Here is a 23,436-nt window from a genome sequence, read left to right as displayed (position 1 = left end):
AGTGTTGTGTTACCATGCATGTATTATCCGGGTTATGCTTTAACAAATAACCCTTATTTAAGTCTCACATGTGTGTTTGCCCACAGAGCAATGTGATGTGAAACCCCGGTACATCTTAAGGAGAATTCTACGATAACCACCCATGAGCTTCATGAAAAATTAATTCAGAAGCTGTAAAAGATTACAAGTGTAGATCTGAAATAATGAGGACTGGAATAAGGACCTTCTGTTTAACCCCCCCCCCCCCCCCCCCCCCCCCCCCCCCCCCCCTTCATTCAGTCTACCTATTGTGGGGCATCACATGGGAAGTCAAAAATGGATCCTGATGAACAGTAAAACTGCTTTTCTTCTCATGTGTATGTCTCTTCATGTGCACAGTCTGAGGCAGGTGACACTGTGTGGGTAATTTCCAGCTGAATATCAAATTCCAGATGAAGGTGTAAATAAATCTCAGTAATGTGAAATGCTTTGTGCATTTATTCTCAGTGCTGTCGTCAAGGCTCATAATACTCCTGGTTTTCTGTCCTTTCAGATGCTTAATTGTTTTCACAAAGCATTCCCTGTGAAAGAGAGTTCATGATTTAATAGGAAGATAAAACCCACCAGAGCTATAAGAACTGAGATATGAGTTCTTCTTATATTAAAAACAAAAACAAAGCGACCGTGCAATATAACGATACGAAATGATACGAGTGGGATAAATCCACACGCAGTGTTCACTGTAGTTTTCTCCAAGTCTCCAAACACTAAAATCAACGTGTTCCCAGTTATAAACAAACTGCATCCTGCCATTAAAAGTTGAATTTCATATCTTGCGCCCCCCCAATTGGTTACTAATATTTTTAAAAAGCGCAGAGTGAAGTGAAAGTGAAGAGTGGAAAATCTGAGGTAAACATAAGAGAACACGATTTCACATTAAAAGAAGCATACGTCTCTGCAAGGGATTAAACGGATGTAACCCCGCCTTGATTTTCCAGTTCTTTACGGTCTGTGTCTCCTGCCTCCGTCAGTACCGAAGGTAACTCCGCTCCGTGCGTAAAGCTGCTGAACACCACAAGGACACTGCACAGTTTCAGCTCCTGCTTCACTTCTGCAGATCGAAGCTGTGGAAAACCATTATTCGAGTTTTTCCTAAACCTGCGGAAAGCAGTAAATCAAGTCTTTTTATTCTTTATTCTATTTTTTTTTTTTTTTTTTTTACATTTTAGCTGTTTTGCTCCCAGTAGCGCATCATTTTTCCTACGAGCTCGTACTAATGTCTCGCACCCGAGCCGCTGCACCGACTCGATTAATTTATAAAGAGTAAACAATGTGCAAAGCAAATGAAGGATACAGTGGGAGCTAACTGTGGATGCTCTTGGATTTAACAGTCGGTGCCTGCAAAAACAAAGATTCAGTCAAACTTATGGCGTGAAGGTAAGACAATTTTGTTTTCTGTGAGATGTACCAAACTTGAGAAAAACAAGGTAATTGGGGCTATAGATTCACATGGTAGCGCAATACGTCGTCCAAAGCTGTGGATATACAATTTCTGTGAATGAGTGAGTGCGCGCACTTCAGCACAGTATAGGTGCCGTTACACGGACACGCACTAGGAAGGATTTACTGGTATTGGACGACTATTTACATTATTGATCCTGGTTTGGCCGTTAATGCAAAACATCAAACATTTAGTCTCCGTCCTAATCCAGGCTAGGAAAAGTGCTCTAAGTGAGCTACAGTTTAATTCTCCAGAGCGGCACTGTGCCTCTGTCAACGTGCCTTTCACCAAATCGCGGTTTCAGATCTGTTTGTGCTTCCCAATTTGTAATTAGTGTCGGGCTCTCCAGAGACAGCGGGTCCTCGGCACAAGGCTTAATTTGTGGAGGGCAGGTAACTGCTGTTGTGACTGCACAACCTGTCCTGAGAAGCTTTAACACGTTAACACCAGGAGGCGAAATAAATGAGGTAGAGAAGAAAAAACAAAACAAAAAAAACTGTATTGTTTATGTGCAGCTCTCCTGATAAACGTGTGTGCGTTTCCACCTTTTGGTACTTGCCCAAGAGTGCTGCTGACCTTTATATAATTCTCAGTGTAATGTATTTGGCCAGACTTTACTACAAATTTAAAGGTGTTAATTGCCTTTTCTTTGGGTGCACAGCATTGCGCTTTGGTTTTCAAATTCTTCTTAATAAGATAGATTGATGATCAGGTTTACATCAATATCCTTTAATCACTTTTAGAAGAAAAGAAGAGAAAATAAGAACGACATGTGACTGGCTTCTGGAAAATACTAACGACCAATGACTAAAAACTGCACTGACATTTGGTCAGCAGCTGTTCATTGAGCCAGCAGGTAGAGATCTCTGGAGGTGGTAATAACACCTGGTAGGCAAATTGAGGCTGTCATTAAAAAGGACACTGTCAGGCTTTATTTGACTGGGAAAATTGGTCACGTCAACTCCACTTGGGCAGAATTAACCATCTAAATGCTCCCTTAAAAGAGGCGAGCAAACTGCTAATCCCTTGTGAAAGCATCTTTAGTTAATCTGCCGAGGCTGGGTTTTGTGACTGTTTGGCATCCATCCAAGACACATTATGAATTCTACACTTTCCTGTCTCTGATTTGTCACACCTTCTTGTGTGGAAAATAAGCCTCAGCAGAGGTGCCTGATGCAGCGCTCGTCTAGCCCAGTTGTTTGGCACAGGGAGCTCCTCTGAATCAAATCTCCTGGAAGCATCCTTCCTGACAAATGTCCATGTAAAATAAGACAAATGATCATTTGAGATAAAATAAGGCAAAGAAGCCCAGATAATAAGCAAAATTCAGCTCTTTATAGAAGATATGAGGATATTTACATTAGGATGGTGTATAGTGTTCAAGTGGATAAGGCACATTATTAACACAGTGGTTAAGAGGTTTTTAAACCAAGCCACTTGACGCAGCTGGTCAGTCAATACAGACATTTAAATTCAACACACTGCTCCCTAGAGCAATGACATGTATTTGACAAAAACAACACAGTGTCACGGCTTGTGCTTATGAAATCTAATTACAAATCCAAACAAAAGTTGTTGCTGTTGTTTACAGTGTTCTGCGTCTTGATCCGGTCTCTGCAATCGCAGCGTTACTTATTAAACAGACTAATGTGAAAGGCATTCACCAGAGAAAGCCCCCACGCAGGGAACTGGGAAGGCACAACTGTGGTCAGGTTTTGCAAGAGCGGAAACTGCAGTGGGTAACGTTTTTATTGTAGTTAACTGCATGGTACCAGATTTCTGAAACATGACAGAAAGCTACATGAGAAACAAGGAAATAAACTCTTGGGAATGTCACAGTCATCTATTAATTTTTCAGTAGTACCAAGGCACTGAATATTTGGAAAATGGATCAACTCTGGCAGGTGAAGTGATGCTTACTAATTTATCGCTGCATGCTTTAGTGCCGGTAAAATGTTGTTTTGTGTACCAACGTAATTACGTGTCGCAGTCATGCTTTTGCAAGAGTGAAACCTCATAAATGTCAAGGTTCACAGATGTTTTTTTTTTTTTTTTAACTGCGGCACAGGGATAACAGAGCCTAGGAGACTATATGAGATGTTTCATATAGTTGTGTCACTCTAAGGAGGAAATACTGCTTCGGAGGAACGTTGTTTAGACCAGAATAAACATTTTTCAAAAAGCACTGCCGAGGAGCTTCAGTGACCTGTACATGTGCCTCCATCCGAAACATAAATAGTTTAGTTTTTCAGTGTGCTAAATTGATGCTCAAAAAGGCCCCCACATTGCCGGCAGGTTAAACATACATAGTATAGTCTAGTGCAATACACTATCTGCACTAGACACATGTGATATCCCCCTGTTCCAAAACAGCTCGCCACTACTTAAGGCATATGCATGGTGGTCATGTGTCTGAAGCAGCCCCGCTGTAGTAAGTAAATAATTTAATTCTATGGATCTCTGTGAATGTATCTGACTGGCCTACATTCTTTCTCTCTCATGAAACCCATTCACCAGCACGTCAAATACATCAGCACTCCAGGGACCCGCACCATCACTGAAAGGATGGAGGAGCCAATTAGGTCCAAAAGCCAATAGGAGCTCTATCGTGATCTGGTTATGCTCCAGGTTACAGTTATATGTTGAGAAAGTTATATCATGCCAGCTGAATGGTCAGTTCGTACATTAGTGGTGTGTTTATATTAACTGTATGCATAACGAGTACCTGTGGCCAGTATTTTGTTACCATCAGTAGGCTCTGTTTAGTCTTTCGCTAGATAGATATTCTTTTTCTAACACTCTTCTCTTTCTATTTGCTATCACACATACGTTACATTTAAGTGCCAACAGTACTCAGTAATCATGGTGAGGTGTACACACACATACACACTATCTTTATTGTGCAGTTTATAAATTTGACTATCACCAACACTTTCACAGATGCAGCTTTATATTTGGAACACAAAGTTGCTAAAGTGGCCGTCTAAAAACAGACAAAAATAACAGACACGATGCCCTGCTGGAGAGAAATGGATCATCGCACAGTTGTGCTTTGCTCAATGGTCCTTGTTTGTTGAAGTTTGAGCAATCAGCAATCAAAAGTCAAGATGGTAAGAAAAAGACATTGAAGCTTTCTATGACTCTGTCCCACTTAAACACTGTGGAAATAGACACACGTGCTACATTTGCCTAAGAGGTGTGAAAGTGTTTTTAGCTACAGTTAGCTACACTGTTCACAGGACATCAGGCGACTTGTACTGTCACACACAATATGTGTGCATGAATGCACATGTGTATTGAATTCAGACACATGTAAAATGAACATCACTGGACAGAAGATCTCTCAGCTCACAGAGCTTTATAGGATATTGGAGGCAAATGGCTTAAAAACTTCTCATGAGCCCACGGGGGAATTCTTTAACAGTAACAATTTGTACTAGTGGGACCAAAAACATTGTGCAGCTATTGACAGGATGACTATTAGACAGTAGGGAAGGGAATGAAGATTCATAGCAAAAGCAGCAAGAATCTCTCAGGAGACATGCAATTTCTTCCCTGTTATCACACTGTGTAGAGTGTTGGGTCTAAATGCCCCGAGACAGACTTTGTGGTCCATTCAAGGTTGTTTCTCTGGTGATTTTTAAATTAATAACGTTAGTTTCAGACCCTTTCAGCTTCAGCAAAAGGTGCCTGACGCACACAGACTCTTTGCTGTTGTGTATAAAACAAATTTCCACAACTTGTTTAAAAGCTGTTCTTTGGCTGTGAATATTTAGCTTTTAAACGTCAGACAATTAAAAAGGTGAAAGTAGGATGAAGTGGGGTGATGTGTCAGGTTTGAGTTTGGCATAACATGACTCATGCATCACTCTGATTTTTTCCCTCCCCCCAACCTGTCGTGTCAAGCACCAAATAAAAGCTGGCCATGTTCCCATGTTCTAAACAGCCTTTCAGTGGCATCTTCCTTCACATTGTCCTCAACAGTCTGAGATACTTTTGTTTGGGGAACAAGGCAAACATAGTTCCTGTGTGACCTTTTGGTCTTAGCCTTGATAAATGAACATCTAATCAAATACTTTCTTAGTAAATTCTAATGTCTAAATATAGCAATGCCTGCAACAACCAGATGATTGAACAAGTCAGCAACTAGAACCCAACAGAGTGATTAGTCCTGGTTATGTAAATGGTTGCGTGTAGTGCCAGTCCCACAGAGAATTAACCACCCCAGCACTAACATTGTCCTTGCAGCCAGTTTTAACTGAGAACTGTTTTGGTTTTCTGTTTGGTTGCTTGCCAATGGATCTGACCAAAATCAAGCATAAAACCACAGGCAGCTGTTTGCAGCAGACACAGATTAGCTACTGACCCAGCAGTGAGAGTCCTGCATGCTGTGTTCTCTTCTACACAGAGATCTGCGATGCCATTTCTGGAAACAACGGGAGGCCCTACAGCAGTTTAGGAGTCATAACCCCTAGGGTTCCTGTTAACACTTGAACCACCGTTGACACCTTCCACACCTGTTCCGATTATTCGTACTTCTTGAACTTCTCAGGTTCCCGCTGCCTGATGTTGCTGTCAGCTGGAAGTGCCACATCTCTAACAACTGCCCTCTTCTGCTCTCTGTGTGGAAGGTTAGCCAGCAGCTACTTGTCACTCTGGATCTTGAAGTCCCAGGGGATCTTGACGTCTCAGTAGTCTTTTTCGCACCCACTTTCAGTGTTGTGTCCCATCGGGACTTGTGGGCTCCATAGTTGGCATAGAGTTTCGTATTCACTATCCGAACTACGTACATGTTTATCTCCCAGTGTACTCTCTCCTCCAGTCTAGTCTACAGTTTCTGTACTGTCTCTGGGGCATCTTTGCACAGTCTGCATCTTGGGTCCTGTCTGCTGTGGTCGATCCTTGCCTCTATAGATGTGGTGCCTCTGGCCTCTTTTTGTGCTGCCCATGGTCGGAGCATCCTGGCTGTAATTCGGGACGGCCTTTTCTAGCAACTGATGGGATTTCCTGACAACAATGCTTTGTGGTTGTTACATTCACACGTATATACAGTTTATACCACAAGGGTATTGGCAGACCCTGAAAAGCGCCGATAAGTAAGTTTCTTGCCTTTCAAACTGCAGATAAGCTTTCCTCAGCAACAGAGGATATGGAAACATCTTTTAGCTCAAAAACATTCATTTTGTCTTCTTTAACTTTCAATGATGGTGTTTGGTTCTTTTGGTGAGATAAGGGAAATAGGTAAGATTTTAAAGACCTGACATGTTTCGGCTGCCACCTTCAGTCTAGAGGCGACGTGTCACTTAAAAATGTGTTCCTCTCGTCGGTCACGCCCACAGGAGGAACAGGTGTTTAAAATCCTACCTATTCCCCTTGTCTCACCAAAAGAATCCAACACCATTATACAAAAAAAAAAACTTTTACTATGCAAATGTAAATACCACAAAGCATTGTTGAGGTTTCGTAGCCACTGTATCTGGCAAACTGACAGAATCGCACTTCACCACCCCAAGAACTCGCTGTAGATCTGTTGTAACCGTCCGAGTCCGAGTACACAGTGCATTTTCAAAAAAAAAAATTATATATATATATAAATATCAATTTTATTTCTCCTAAGTTCTCCTAAGCGCTTTGAATATGAATGTAATTCTCGCACAGACAAGTAAACTTTTCATTGACAAGAACCCTTGTGTCTTAAAAGATTATTATTTTCTGTTTCTAATAATAACTTTGTAATCACTGACATTTGTTTGGATCATACTGAGGCTTCCAGCTCAGTCCTATATGTCCACAACTAATGAAAGCAATATAGGTGTGCCACAAATGTCACAGTTGGCTGCAGATTCGTTATAGAACAAGATAAAAAAAATGACCAGATTATACTGCATTTCCACCTAGCTTGAAGAGGGGTAGAGGCTGGAGGTCTCTGTGTGTAGTTTAGCAGAAAATGAGAGAGAAAGGAAATACTACAAAAACCAAAGACACAAGTTTTACTCATCTTTATTACCAAAATGAACACTGGTCCTGCTTCAGTCAATCTCTGAACAACACCGACCAGCAGGATTATAAACTAAAGCTAGATGACTGTGCGGTAAGCTTAGTCATAGCTATAACAACAAAAAAAACCCTGTTGTGTTTGCCTCAGCTATTTCATAAACAAGACAGTTGTTGCCGAAAAGTACCTCAAGTAACAACTGATTTACCTGAGGCATATGAGCCTCTGTTCAGGAGGCAAGGTGTGTCAGGAAAAATCATGGGAAGGGAGACTGTGCAGGGATATTTGCATGTGCGCGCTCCTGCCTCCATACCCGCTTGTGTGCCGGTGTGTTTATGGTGTGTAATGGAAAAGCAGCAAGGGATGTGTGTGTGTGCATGCGTGTGTGTGCAGCACCCTCACAAGAGACAAGACCAGTTGTTAGGTTGGAGCTTCCCTACAACCTAATGAGGTCGATGGAGGCTTGTTACCAACCTCCCTTTCCTCTCTTTCCAGTGTGCGTATGCCCTACCATTTTTACCCTTATGGCTCGATCTGAGCAGGTAATGGCTTAAATCGCCACTACAATAACCTTTATGTGCGACTGTAACAGCAATCACGCATAGGTGGAATTTTATAAATTCTGTGTTTTTGAGTGGGCATCAATGCCTTTTATTTAGCCATTTAGTCTCACTCTTCCTTCCTTCCATCCTTTCAGTGCAACTTGTCTTGAGGCTTCCTGGATGGTCTCCAGTATATCATTTGTTTTCATCTCATTGTGACAGCTCCACCAAAGTGAAAACTCCCTTGTCTGTGTTAAAACTTGCACTTTGAAAGCCATTTCCTGTGATCCAGGTTATTGCATATGTCAATCAAATAAATGACTAGTGGTCTCTATGGTAATTTATTTTTTATTTTTTCCCCCCTCATAAGTCAACTTGGCTCTCCAGCATTGTAAAAGAAACTTCTGTGTGCCTTTATTTCTTTTTCTGTTTAAGCAGAGAGATGATAATCAGCTGCATACTGTAGAGAAGTAGGGATTTATAATCACAGATAGAAATGTTGCTTTTAAACCTAAACACTTCATACATCTGTGGTTTATTAGGATGTGGATATTTTACTAAATGCACTAGAAAGTGTGGCCTTTAGGGCGGATTGTCACATTTGCTATTAAAGGAAATGAGAAAATGCAGCCTTTACATTGGTAATTTTTATTAAGAGGGAGCCTTTTTCAACATTAACCATTTATTGCTCTTGTGTCAGACGCATGTCACGTCAAGCCAAATGCACCTTCATGGGTGCTACGAGGAAAAAAACTTTGGTAATGATAAGTGCAGAGAGAAAGGGGCCATAATTGCAATGGCAAGATAATGACGGAGTAATTGCTACTCTGAATAAGCAGGTTTATTTTCAGCACAGTAAAAGTCATAGCAGCTACCACCTACACAGCCAGCCCGTAAAAAAAAAAGTGGCTTCACAAATGCAATGACTTGTCTCTTCACTCGTGCGGCAACAAAAGGGTGCCATTTTTCTGTGAAAGGGAATTCACTGGGTGGTCATTGACTTTCCAGCATCAGTCACTTTGACCTGGGAAAAAAAAAAAAAAAAAAAAAAAAAAAAGGGGCCTGTGGCAGATAGAAAACTCATTAGGATGAAGGCTATCGCAGGGTAAAATCAAATTCTTGGACAGTATTGACAGAGTGGTATCAGTTTGAGGTTTTGCTTCACCTCTGTGGAGACCGATACTGGAAATAACAACAACATTCAATAATGCAAAGACCACAGAGAAAAACTAAATATACCCTATCTGTAGGCAGAAATGCTTGTGTCTGTTACCTTAAGCAATTCTATAAAATCCCGGTGTGAATAATCGGTGTAATCAGGTTAGAAAAAACAATTACTCTGTCAGAATAGCCACAAATTACATTTCTGAATCCATTTAAGTTGACACTCAATTGGTTTTTGTTGGAATCCCTCTAATAACGCACACAAATGTGAATGGGGATACGGCGCAACAGGCAAAAACAACAACAACGAGGTGCGTCTTGACAAATGTTTTGTTGCATGCACACAGAGTGCGCGTTTGCGTCTTTGTGTATTCACGCCAGTTTAACAATCAAATTACATGACTGTAGAATATAGCAGCCATTCAGTGCGGCCAAATGACTGATTAAATGGGGCTTAGTGTAAGATTAGCAGCGCGGTTTATTGCGCGGTTTAATAAACTGATTACTCCATTTCTGGCGCATGATTGGATGAGATTAGTACTCAACAGCAACAAGGAACCTGCCTGATGATTCGCTTTTTTTTTGCACCCTCCCCCTGATACCAACTCGCGATCCATTTAAAATGTAACGGATTTGATGGCAATTTCACGAGTATTTCTATCAATGAACAGCATAAAAGGTAATACTACAATCATTTTGTAGTGGCAGCCTTTACAAGCTTACCACCTAAAAACAGCAGAATGCCATATGCGTTTTGTAATTAAAAAACACTTTGGGATACATTGAGATAATTGCAAGAGTAAAAGACAATGTGTTCAAGAGCGAATTATAAAATAATTATGTCTCAGTTATTTCGAGACTCGATTTTTATAATCGCTAGGTAAAGGCATGCCTCTTTTGCTACCCTGTAATTACATTATTGTGTCTCATTATAATAAAATAGTTACAGCTTAATTTGCTGACTCATACAATAGCATGGAAGCCATACCAAATGGCATTCGTGTATTCCCACCGCTGTAACATCCCTGTTTGGAAATTGGTAGATTCAATCTCTTTTATATAAACTCGTACTGTGTCTGTGTGAGATATCGCAAACGTTGGCAATTTCTTTTCGGAAAGAAACTCTTCACTTTATCTGATGGAAAAAAAAAAAAGAAAAAAAAAGGAAACAGCTGAACCCTAAATGAAAGATGGGCAGTTACTGGCTTATCAGTCCGTTTATTTATTTATTTATTTATGGATAGTTGATGCCAGGGAGCTCTCTGGTCCGCAAGAAAGGCCTTGTCACTGCTGTGGAAATCCAGGATATTCAGATAATGCCTACTGCTCTCACGGATCGGCGCTGGGGTCACCTGGGAATAAGTGGATGTGGATGGATGCGAGTCTGAAGGATTGTGGGTAGGAAGTGAGGTTAGGCTATTTAAGGCTTTTATCCGGGATAGGTCAGCTGCTCACAATTCCGAGGTCACCTGGACGGCTGGAGCACCATCTTAACCTGTTTAATGATGAGAGCTGAATACGCTGTGGCTGCTGCTCTGTGATCCACCTGTTTAATAATGCAAATGCTCTGTACGGTTAAGGCTGTGTGGGAAAGAATACCTTATGGCGGGGACAGCTCTCAGTATTCATGTAATGCTGAATCTTAGCAGGTCTCTGTGGATAGTGCCTCAAATAAATGTTGCTGATGGACTCCGCAGCAGTGATGCTACTACATTCAAGCCTCGTCATTACCCAGTTTAAGACATTTCCAGTTGCTGTTATTGAGCCGACTAAAGTACATAAGACCTGCACTGAGAATCTCTACTTTGTGTTCCCAAGTTGGTACACTCTCGTCCAAGTCACATCTCAACAACAAAGCTCGTCTGCTTCCAGTCGTTGAGCCAAGCCAGGCAAAACACTAATCTGCATGGATTTTAAATGTAATCACACACTTGGCTAGCAAATGGTGTTTTTATGTTTTCGTAAGCAATGGTTCGTGCTCAAAGGATCTCACACGTGGCTTGAGGTGATTGGCCATTTAGATTGATTTGCACTTAACTGTCAATATGAAGAGAAAAGGGGTAACCATGCAAGTGAAGACGATAATGAAACTGAAAAGCTCATTTCAAAAAAAAGAAAAAAAAAAAGAAAACGAAACCAGAGGTATGTAGTCTGTAAAGCAAACGTCTCCTCCCTTGATCGTTGACAAAATAATAGTGACTATTTTTTATTTGCTCTGCCGTTACAAATGTGCTTTTCTTGTGATCCACAAGAGTCGTGCCCCCCAGCCCACGGGTCATTCACTTTATTTTTTCCCCCACTTGTGCGGTGCATGACCTTGCACAACATTTCCAAGTCCATCACTGTGAATAAATGCTCACGGTAATTTACTACAGCAAGTCGTTTTCTGACATTTGGAACAGTATCAAACAAAGAGGCCCAGATGTTAAACACCAAATCCTCGAGCCTTACTTCATTCGTTGCTAAGTGGAACTGGATATGCCATTGCAACCTCTCCATCAGTCAATTAGACAAAAAAAGCAGCATTTCAGCTCAGAGTAGATTTTCAAGGCAAGCACTAACATAAAGTGTGAACATGTTATGTAACCTGACCCGCACATACAAAAGTGTACCTCTTTGGGCCATTGGATTTGTGCATGTTTGCTGATGAGCATAAAGCCAAGCCATTATTTAAGATGAAATGCATTGCACTACACGTCAGATCATGTTTAACATTCGATTGTTCTGGGCTTCGCAGTTCACCTCAGTTCGCCAGTTTACTGGCAGTGCTGGTTCCCAACACACATCCACATCCAGTGATGGTAACTGATGCAACTGGTGCAACAATTTTCACGTAATTTCATCTATAATTGTCCACTTGATTCCTTTTTATCATTGCTTTCACACTTTGTCTATTTGTCTGGCTGCCACGTTTGTTTAATAGGACATGAAAAAACACCCATGGGGCTACTTCGTTTCTGCGCGACTGTGAAGTTAAAGCTCTCAGTCGGACCACGGTCATTTCATCTATGGGAGTTTATATGTAAGAGTTTTCTTAGCAGCAGTAAATATAGAGCGTCAGTCAATAACTGATGGTCTTATTTACACTCCACAAGACACGCAGCAGCTTCTGAGAGGCTGAGAGGATAATGACAGAAGATTTGCAACACCACTGACAAGTGTCACTTGCGGTGGCTACAAATAGACATGCCTAGAACAAAGGACTCACTTTTATGGGTTTAAAAAAAAAAAAACTGTGGCTAATTGCTGCAGTACCTCAAAATCCCAATTTTCTTTGTTTGAAAAACACAAAGTGCCGTTTTCTGGAAAATAGAGCATGGGCTGAAAGGTGTCTTTTCAAAGCAGGAAATAATTACAGAGAAAGCAGTATTGATCAGCAACACAGTTGTATCTTTGCAGATATGAAAAGCCAATTAGTTCTCTTTGAGAGTGAATATTCATTTAGTAGCATAGTTGTATTTAATTGAAATCCTTTATCATACCAAAACATTTCCAAGCAGTGTAGGGAGGAAACAAACAAGGACAAGATGAAGTATGGTGACTCTGTTAAGATACGGACGCACCAAAGCACCAAAGAACTGCTGGCATGGAAGGTCAAGTGTGACTCACGTCCCCCGTGTCTGGACCAAAAGGAGCAGCCAACTTCCAGCTGGTACGTACTGTATGTACGAGTCCAGAACAAATCGCTTGAAACCCGAGATTCATTTAACTGACAGGTGAATCATGATTCCTTGTCTCTATTAACTCGTCCCCGCGTCTACAAGGAAGAGGCCGGACAACATGCCACTATTGTGCTATTCTAACTCGTTAAAATATATACAATGCATCAAGTTAATTGCTGTATTAGCCACGTGGGAAAAGCAACAGCTCTAGTTTCAGGTTTCAACTCAATTTCCCCTTCCCCTCCCTGCTATGAGCCGTGAACGAATTAATCCCGCAGTTGCTCAAAGTAGCCTTGCCGCACTCACAAAACAAACAAATCCCTCAGTTGCTCACTTCCTCCCCAGCAGCAGCAGCAGCAGCACACGCACCCTCTCACCGCTGGGAGAGCTGCTCCCTTATTGAGTTGAAAGTCTGCTGCTCGGTTCCGGTAATCTCTGGCAAAGAAATTATTCACTATACGCGTTATGTTTGTCTTGCAGAAGGTAATCAGGAGGTTAAATGATTTTTCCGCTTCGTTTTCCGCTGTCAAATTTAAAGATAAAATACAGCTCTAATGTGTGACTCACTGCTGTTTGCATGCTGCAGTGTCCTCGCTATAAAGTTCCACCCTTTCAGCATCACATTATGAATTGACATTAGAAAAACAATTGTCTCATGTGAAGAGATAGGAACAAAACTTCTTATGTGAATATTTTTTGCCCATATTCTTTGAATCCTGGCAATTTATGTTTATATTGTACATTTAATGGATGGGACGCAACATTCTTACATTTCGAATCAGTGGTGTTGGCGGTGTGAATCACTGGGGACTGGGAGTTGGTGGAGTTTGTGAAGACGTGGGTTTTTTTTGCATCTGGGTGACTGACTCAGCGACTCAAATACCCAGTTCTCTTTTGGCTCTTTGGAGTGACTCACATGAACTCGAGTCAGTTAAAGGAATCCAGTTTCCCCATAACTCTACTGCATATTCTGCCCCTGCATGGAGGGAAACGCGTAATTCAGACCAGCAGATGGCCGTTAAGAGTTTTCTCCTTCGTCTGTGTTCATCATTCAAAAGGTGAAACCGGAAGAGCTGCTATTAGTGGAGAGGTTAGGAAGCTACGAAGAGCTACAACCTGTCGACTGTGAAATTATTTGTGCATTTGATGCGTTCAGATAAGAACCTTGTATTTTGCACCTTGTTTGCCAATTGTTCACCATGTTGATCTGCCTATGAGAGTGATCTCCACTGCACACAAAGAAATGACGAAGTTCTCAAAGTTTCCGTTTCAAGCATTTGGTGCGGTGGCAATAATCAGAAGGGAAATGACATGAGACTGGGCTGAACACTCATTCCCTATAGAAGAGTTTTGCTTTCTAGGCCAGGTGTGGACTCCGTAATAAGCACATCCTTGTGAGCATTGAAATAATTACATGACAGATTTTAATTGTATCCATGCTCATCCTGGCCTTAGCCTGTTCTTTGATGAAGATTAACACAGTCTTGCGTTGTGTTTGACAGGAGCCTCATATTCAGACTGAAACTATCATTTAGCTTCACTTTGACCGATACACACATCTGTTCGATGTCATTTCCGCAGAAGCTGAATTAGCAGTTTTAGAGCACTTCATTTACAAATTGCCAAGGGGATTGAGGCAACATGCCCCTCATAAAACATTCGTAGTTAACAACTTGCCATTTCATTTTCACTGTGTACTCCAAGCTGTCTGGCTTTTTTTTTTTTTAAGCTAAGCCTTAGCGTATTCTCATAAACCCTGAAAATTATATACATAAATCTATAGGGACAACGTTAAAAGCATCTTTCTTTTAGCAGAAATGCCTCCAGGTGCATTTCTATGTTCAGCAAGATCTGTTATTTCAGTGATTTTATAACTGCTGAGTAGATCTTTGTGTGAAATTCTGGCTCTGGGACCATGTATGGATAGTCTCAACTTCGGTCCAAAAAAAATCTGGCTGGCTAGCAGTTTCCAAGCTGTTCATGTTCAGCATTCTGACAACAAGGACTAGGCCAGGGTTATGATCCCCAAAGCTGCCTTAAACCTCAATTTGCTAACAAGAAACAGAAGCAACCTGAACAATAAACATTAAATCCGATGGGCCGGGAAAATAAAACAGGAGAAGCCACTTAGGCCAGCCCTCAAAAGGCTGTAGGAGCTGGTGTTTCCCTGCTAACCCTACACATCCCAAACTAATCCCTAATCAAAAACAAAACCAAGACAATAAAGAACACAAGACCCGTCAAACATAAGACATTTGCACACAACAGCTCTTGCTGTTGCGGAGAAAGACATGAAAGAGTGGGCAGCGCGTCCTCCCCCTACTTATAGGCTCCTTCTGATTGCCCCAATCAGCCTCACCTGAGGGAGAGAACACAAGACACCATGATTAACATTGACTTCACCTGTCTCAGGTAAAGGAAGAGGGGGGAAACTGAAGCCTGCAATAGCAAACAAACCCTTCAAAATCACATCTTCACCTCACTCATCAGCTAGTGTTGTGTTTTGTGCTCACGGTCCAATTAGTGTAAACGCTATCTTGAGGATTCCCATAAATGACATTGTTTGTGGGTGGGAACCTGGTTTGGAATTTGAATTAGCAGCGGTGGAATCAATCTCGCTTATTGTGTTGCAGCCAGAAATATAAACTAAACTAAACTACTTAGCCCCGCAGATGAAACTTATTATTAGATTGCTTTGCGGACGCTGAATTTAAAGGGGACACTGGCTTATGGTTTAACATGCAGAAGGTGTCGTGTATGTTGAGGATTCATTGAGCACAAGGACACTGCCTTTGTTTTTAGTCGCTGACCCTGACCTCTGATTTATCCGCCGGAGAGGCGTCACCTGTTTCCATCGAGCACACGTCACAGAGGACAAAATCTGTTGGAGACAGTTAAGGCATCAGAGATGATGAGCGCGGCGCAGGCTTTTGTTTATGAGCGGGCAGCAGTGGGAACAGTTTCACATACTGTAACGAAGGGAGTAGAGTGGGCAAATAAATAAGATTGGACAGCACAGGGCATCTGCAGGGTACACACACAGACTGGTGCCCCAGAGCAATGCTTACACATCCTAACGGGAGTACGCTTCCCTCACTATGATTCCTCGCTCTCTTCTCTCACTTAATCCTCCTTCTCCCGCTTCTTTCTCTGAGGCTTTCCTCTGCCCTCCTCTGGTAACTTTTCTTATTCCTTTGGCTGGCTACCAGGTGTCTCAAGAGAAGAAATGTGTCAATGTTTCAGTGTTGCAGCATAAATACTTTGTTGCGTTGATAAACGTATGCGTACGTAATATGGAGATTAAGTACCCTCTGCACAAGTCATGTAATTTATTGTCAAGGCCAGACCAAGAGTGTGAACCTCTTAGAAGTAATTTCATCAACGCAGTGACATTCAGATGTACTGTACGCTGGACGTACAAGGCCCTATTAAAAATTCACAAATGACTGACAGTCTGTCCTTTGAAATGTCCTGATCTAGAGAGAAGTTCAAGGACCTCAGAATAACAATACTTGGTATTCATAAAAGGACACAAAACACTCTCTGAAAAGGGCTTTTTACAAGACAAACGTAGATAGATGTAAGATATGGGCCACAAAACGGGATAAAACCAGGGTGCCGCTTAAGTCACTTCAAGAGTGTTACACAGTGCACAAGCAGGTAGCAAATGTCTGTGCTGTTTACTGGCATCTACAGCGACAAGGACCCGGCTGAAGAGACGGCGTTCATTAATGATACCATGAAAAAAACCTGCCGGAAACACGAACACATCAAGGAAAAAAATGTAAAACATGTGTCAGAGTTGCTAAAGATAACTGCTGCATGTTTCATATTGCCTGTGGCACTGTTTTAAAGACAGAAATCACTGCTGAGAAACATCTGAACTCGCTGTAGAATACAGCAGCATCACATTTCCCCCACCTTAGAAGAGCAATCACAGGAATTGTTCCTCTTTGAATCAATCATATGGTATGGTTGTTTTTTTGGATTAAAATGATTTATTGACACTGCTTTGACACTTGTACATTTTAACAATGTTTTTATTGCTAAGTTTTTATAAGTTTACACTAAAAGAAAGTTGTAACTATCATGGTTAAATAATGTAGCAGAGGAAAAGGTGAAACATTTCTTCCTTGAAATGTAGCAAGGGGGAAGTAGATAACTGTCATAACTTAAATAGAAAATAAAGACAAACTCTAATAAGGGTAAGAAAATAATTGTTGGGTTGGAAAATGAGTTAGATTTAGACAGGGGATTTCAGGCTGCAGAACCAATTAGAGTGTGAGTGAGAGGGAAGGAAGGGGTTGAAAATGGAGCTGCGAAAGCAGAGGATGACATGAACATTAATCTAGACAGGTATGAGGGAGCTGCACTGCTAGGAGTATTATAAAATAGGATCTGCCTGTATTCTGAAAGGTTGTCATGCGTTTTAGTTCCCCCCCCCCAGTTTGACTTGGCAAATCTGTGAACAAGATATTCAGCGTCAAATTCACTGAGAAGGCGTGACATTGTTATTGGAGGAAAAAAAAATTAATGGACAAATGGATCAAAGTAAAGTGATATTTAGTCACCACTTAGAACAATGTTGGATCATCACCACAGTGTTTGGGCGAGATGGCAAATTTGCTTCTAGCTCAATTAATCTGTCTAACAGAAAAAAAAAACATTAAAAAAAATGAAACACATGGTATAAGATGACTGAATTACTATAGGATTTTCCAGTAACTTCATTTCCATTACAGTTTTTCGCGAAGGACAATTGCGCTTTGTACATGTTTTTTTAGATGGATATATTAAATAGATATTGCGCATGGTTACGTATATCATTCATTCATTCATTTTCTGAAACCGCTGAAGTGTCATGGGGGGCGGGGGTGTAATCTATTAAGTAAAAATTGCACAACAATCGTGAGCTAAAAGCTGACTCAGGGCTGCTGATGATTTATTTATTGTCTGAGCTACTAATGGCTACCTATCTCGCTCATGGGTGATGCAAGAACAACAAACTCCAGACTGGGGTTATGTGTTAAGAGCCGTCAGTGCGTGCGCACTTGCACTTTAGAGGGTTCATTATAAGAAACAGGTCAGATGTCAGAAAACATTTGAAGTATGCATCTTACATTTTAAAGAAGGAGCTTAATACTGACTATAACTTTCTAAAGCTGGTAAATGTTGAGTTGTCTCATCCAGTAATAACTGCCTTGACTATTTGGGTTAAATTGGAAGCGACATTGGGTGAGAGCTGTACCGAATGCTCCTGGGTTTGTTGCCAGTACAGTGGTGACAAGGTACCTATAATAGCCTTCCCATCAGGGAGGCATGTGATCGATCCTAATTTTCGTTCTACAGCATGACAACAATACTAAAAGTACAGCCCGAAGACTCCTAAGGTGGTGTCTTAAGTGCCGAGAAGAATAGAGTCCTGCAAAAGCTGCTTTGGCTCCCGCCGAGCCGGGATCTCAACATCATCTAGTCAGTCTGGGATCACATAAAGAGCACACTTGAGACAGGCTAAACCCTCTCAGAAGAAATGTGGATTGTTAAAACAAGTTCACTGCCAGCCACACTGAAAAACAGGGAGCTAGTAAACGTAGGAGGTTGGGTGGTGGTTTATTGTCTCTTCAGAGCACTTTGTATGAATGAATGAAATAAAACGTACACATATTTGTTTGAAGCAAAGATCTAGTGCTAACATTTTGAAGCGCTGGTATTTGTGTTTAGAAGATTGACGGACAGACTTGCTCTAGTAGTGTCATGAAGCAATATTTCAGTATTTCACTGTGTAGGTTGTTGTTTGTATCATATTCTCTGCTAACATACTCATGATGTCACATATTCCACTGAACACCAGTTGTTGTAGGAAATGTTGTTTGATGAGGAAATGGAGGTCCAAATGTAAAGAAATCCAGACGGGGAGTGGAGTCCAGAGTATGTAAATCATCCAAAAAAAAAAAATAAAATGAATGAGGTGAAAGCAAGAAGGTAAAGCAAATTCAGGCTGCAACACAGACAAGGTAGACAAATCATCTCAAAGGGGCAAGGGCTGGATTATTAAGGAACATGATGACACAATTACACAGGCAGGAAGGCAAGCACAAACAAGAAGTTAAGTTTAATATGACACGGATAAAAATCAAAATAAAACAGGACATTATCTACAACATAGGTCTTCCACAGGGGGTCCGCGGAGGTATCTTTGGTTGATTCGAATTTTTTTTATTTTTTATATTTTTTCCCACAATTTTCCCCCACAAATGAAAACTTCTTTAAATACACATTAACACGTGTATCCAACAGATTTTATAAATATGTCAGAAGAGAACCGTTTCACACAGAGCACCACACTAGACCTGTCAATCTAAGCCTCCTCTGTCAGGTTCCTCCGCAACTGGTCGAGAGCCTATTCATTCCCCAGGTGAAATCCCACCAGATGCACGTTGCAATGTTAACAGAAGAGAAGCTAACAGTGCATGATATATCTATATTTATGTTCAGGCAATTGCACGGTCACCCTACTGTTGTACATGTTTGAAATAATAAAAGAATAATAATATTTGAACCTGTGTATTATTTGAATAGGTAAATACTGAATGCAAAATGATGATAATGTATATTTCTAAATATACACTTGGCTGACTTAATCTCTCCATCAGTTTGGGGATCCTCGGTCTGAAAAATGTTGAAGACCCTGATCTACAAACAAGACTTCAGTTGGTTAGGCAGCAAAAGACATAAAATATACTGTGTAAAAGAGCTACATTAACCTTGCTTTCAATGTCTCAGTGCTGAACACAGTATTGTCTCGCTGTATTGGAAGCACATATTGAACAAAACTTTTTGCTCATGAAAAAATTAAAAATACTATAAAATGCAAAATATATTTTTTATACCAGCTGTCTTTAGTTGAGGGTAAAAACTTGTCACAATGTGCTGGGGTGAATGCGGAGGCAGGATTCATTTGAATTTCCAGCATTTTCCTTAATGAATGTCTTATTTTTCCCTTTAAAAAGATGCTGGCGTTTCTGTGGCTATAATTTCATCTGATGGAAATATGGCAGACGGCTTCCGCATCATCTTGAACACATTTGGAATCGCCACTATAATTCAAAATAAAGACAGACACATTACCGACTGCAGCGGGCTTTAAGCTGCTTCTGTAAAGCAATTACTGCATGGATACAGATGATGCTAAGGCAATATCTGATTACGGTTCTTTCTCTCCGCTTGAAAACATTCATGTGAATCCACCAACATTCAAATGCTGTTTTTCTTTTTTTTTTGTTTGTTTTGTTTTTTTTGTCTGCATGCTTTGCAGGGCCCATTCTTGGCCTTCGTCACTCACAGCTAATGGATGTCTTTACCCAGTATGCCTACAATGACAGCTTCTATGAAAACGGAACATGGGGCTTCAACGAAACCGGTCGGGAGCAAAAGCACCCTTACAACTACTACGCCATGCTGCTCACTCTGCTCATCTTCGTCATCGTCTTTGGCAATGTGCTGGTGTGCATGGCTGTGTCCAGAGAAAAGGCTCTGCAGACCACCACCAACTACCTGATTGTCAGCCTGGCTGTCGCTGACCTTCTGGTGGCCACGCTGGTCATGCCCTGGGTCGTCTACTTAGAGGTACGGTAGCAGAAACGCACACACAGCCATACACCATTTTACACACACACACACAGTAATCTTTGTATATATTTGAAGAGACACAAATAGCCTGCCCTATGAAGCAGCATGCTCCCCCTATCTCTGCTCCCTCTGAACCTTTTCCTCTCATTGTTTTAGAGAGAAAATAGAAGAAATAGATGATTGCTGTAGTGTATGAGCTGTTATGTAACAGCTGTTTACATTCTTTCTCCAATATCAGCAAAAGAACTGAACATTATTCATACTTCTCTTTTCCCAAATAGCCAAGCACATTCTGACATGCCTTTATGTGAAATTTGGTGAAAAGCATTTGAGCAAAGCAAGCTGCCCGCAGTTATCTGCAGGTCAGGGGCTCAAGGTGAAGCAAGGGTGAGGGCTAATGTGTTCATGTCAGCATCGTAAACATCAGTCCTGCCAGTGGTTAAAGGCCTGTAATGTAGCAGCACTAAGTGACAATGGCAACATGTCAGACCAGTCTCTCCGATCAGGGGTCAGATCTCTCTGGGAATAATACTTGCAAATACTGGCATATATAATTTGGCCTTCCTGTTCGGGATATCGTTGCCGTTTCCTTTTCATCTAGGCATGCTAACAACTGCAACCTTAAAGATAACACAGCCTTGGGTCGAGCATAAAATCATCTCAAATCTAGCAAATCAATAGCAAGCAGGAAGCGGGCTATCTTTGCGAAAAAAAAAAAACGCATCTCTGCCTGTTTCGCCTTCGTCTTTGTCATCTCTTGTATCTATCTTCTCTGTCCCGGGGTTATTTCTGACCATTAGGCTTTAGGTCACGCTGTCTGATGTAGAGAAAGGCAATCTAAGACAACAGGGACTCTAATCCTCCTGTGTCTCTCTCTCTGTGAGTCATGATGATTATCACTCTGATCAGATTACAGTGCATCCATACAATGTCATAGTCCAGGCCTGTTTGTGTGTTTTTTTGAACATGCAGCACACTGGTGATTGGGAAAGTGCCACTCTGTTGCAGTAATATTACATCCGTGGGGAGTATAAAAAACAAACAAAAAAAAACAATCTAGTACAATTTGTCCGAATAAACAAACCATTTTTGTGTAATCATTAGCACTAATAATCAGTCAAGATTGTTTATCCATTAAATATGCAACCTGCACGCTGTGCTTGGTTTTTTATTAGAAGTATTTACTTGCCTTCTTTGTTGATGTGGGCAGCTGGGTACACACAGAGGGAGTCCACTTCAAAGCATGGCGGGGATGTGGGAGTTGAATTGTAATCAGCCATGTATCAAAGCCCCAAATGCTAGCATAACGTTTTCTGAGTAATTTACTGAGTCTGATATCGCAGTGGAAAAGTGAACGTTAGATGGTGGGAAGGGGTTTAATTGTACAGGTGTGTGTTGCTCACTGTGTTTGTTTACAGGTCACAGGCGTGGAGTGCGCCGAGCGCTGGAACCGCCATCAAATACGAGTCGCAGCATGTTTTTGGACACAAAATTTGACAGATGTGTTTCCTGCAAATCTATACTGCGGGGAACATGCAAACAGATAGGCAGGGGATAAAAGGGACACTCGTCCGGTAATGTGCTGCCCTTGTTTCTGCAGGCACGCTCTTATTATTTTTAACTTAGATTGGAAATTCAAAATTACTCACGTGAGCAATGCAGATTTTTATCTAGATCTTGATTACAGTATGGCAGAACACATATGAAGGGGGTGCGACTCACGCCAGGTTCACACCACAGGAAAGACTTAAACCAAGACTGTACAGGCATTTTATCCAGAAAGATTAATGACAGTCATTTTTTGGGGGGGTGAAGTCCTCTTTGGGATAACATGCTGAGAGTTAAGCGCTGACTGTTGGTCCAAGTCAAACTGGATTACCCAGCATGTGTTTGGAGTGGGATCCTCATCTGATGTTGGCGTGTTGGCGTGCCCCTCCTAGATCGTCACCTCCTGCTAATGTGAGGAGGGATAAACGACGAGACAGTAGCAGTTGGATGAGTGCAAATCTGTATAAATAAGAAATTTGTCAGGAGTGGGAATGCTGCAATTTCTTGTTGTTTCTGAGGTAAATCTCACGATTTCCTTGCCGAGGGAAAACGACCTTATATCCTGGAGGAATTACAGCTCAGAAGAGTGGAAGGTTGGATGGAAGATTTAATTATTTTCCTCTCACGCTTCCTCCATCAGAGACGCATCAAAAAAAAAATATGTCTTCAACTAACGACAGCGAACACACTTAGGGGTTTGCTGTGGTGTTTGGTTTCATTACAAGACCCAAAATAGCTCCAGTCTCATCACTGCACAACCCCCCTTTTTGAATTTGCGTAGACTTTTTATTTCCTTCTTAATTCAGACCAGAATGTCACTGACCATAGGCGTGACTGAGTTTCCCATGTTAATAATGTATCAGAATGAACTGCAGTGTGAGCTTAGTCACAGAGTGTGGTCAGGGCATTCAACTTGCCCTTTATTATTAAATGCTAAATTTGCATTAATTACCACAGTTTTCGTTTTTTGCCAAGTGTGACTGATTCAGAGAGCGTAGGTGGGGGAAGAGTTTGGATGAGGTTAAGAGTCTGGTATAAATCAAAGTGAATTAAGTACACTTCTGTTTTTGTATGTAGTTGAAACACTATAAATTAAAATGATAAATTCACAGTACAATAACCTGAATACCCAGTGTCCAGATCTCACCTTTGAGAATCTGTATTAATAGCTTTTGATATCATGACAAGCGTAATTAGTGGGAAATGTTCATTATCTCAGAAAGTAAACATGCTCATTAGCTCTGAGTGTATAATTGGCTATTAGCTCCGGTGATCTGGTCAGAGGCATGAGTTCTCTGAAGGCTTTGGGTGGTTTTGCAGGCTGCAGCCATAAACATCTCTTTCAAGGCAGCGCGCACCACTACCGTGTGTTTTCAGGTCTGTTTTAACGTATATTGCCAACCGCTGTCAGGTCAT

General features: G+C 41.2%; 1 protein-coding gene across 1 annotated transcript in view; it reads left to right on the top strand.

Annotated features, from left to right (window-relative positions):
• Positions 1 to 878: 878 nt before the first annotated feature.
• Positions 879 to 23,436, top strand: part of drd2a (dopamine receptor D2a) — a 37,843-nt gene continuing 15,285 nt past the window's right edge. Inside the window, exons 1-2 of the mRNA XM_047595197.1 lie at positions 879 to 1,416; positions 20,159 to 20,469. Coding sequence (XP_047451153.1) covers positions 20,191 to 20,469 — 279 coding nt within the window. The 5' untranslated portion in view covers positions 879 to 1,416; positions 20,159 to 20,190. The remainder of the gene's footprint in view (positions 1,417 to 20,158; positions 20,470 to 23,436) is intronic.

The sequence above is a fragment of the Mugil cephalus genome, chromosome 9, assembly GCF_022458985.1.
Source record: "Mugil cephalus isolate CIBA_MC_2020 chromosome 9, CIBA_Mcephalus_1.1, whole genome shotgun sequence".
NCBI lineage: Eukaryota > Metazoa > Chordata > Actinopteri > Mugiliformes > Mugilidae > Mugil > Mugil cephalus.
Note: the sequence above shows the minus strand (reverse complement) of the source record. Positions and strands in the feature narration are given on the sequence as shown.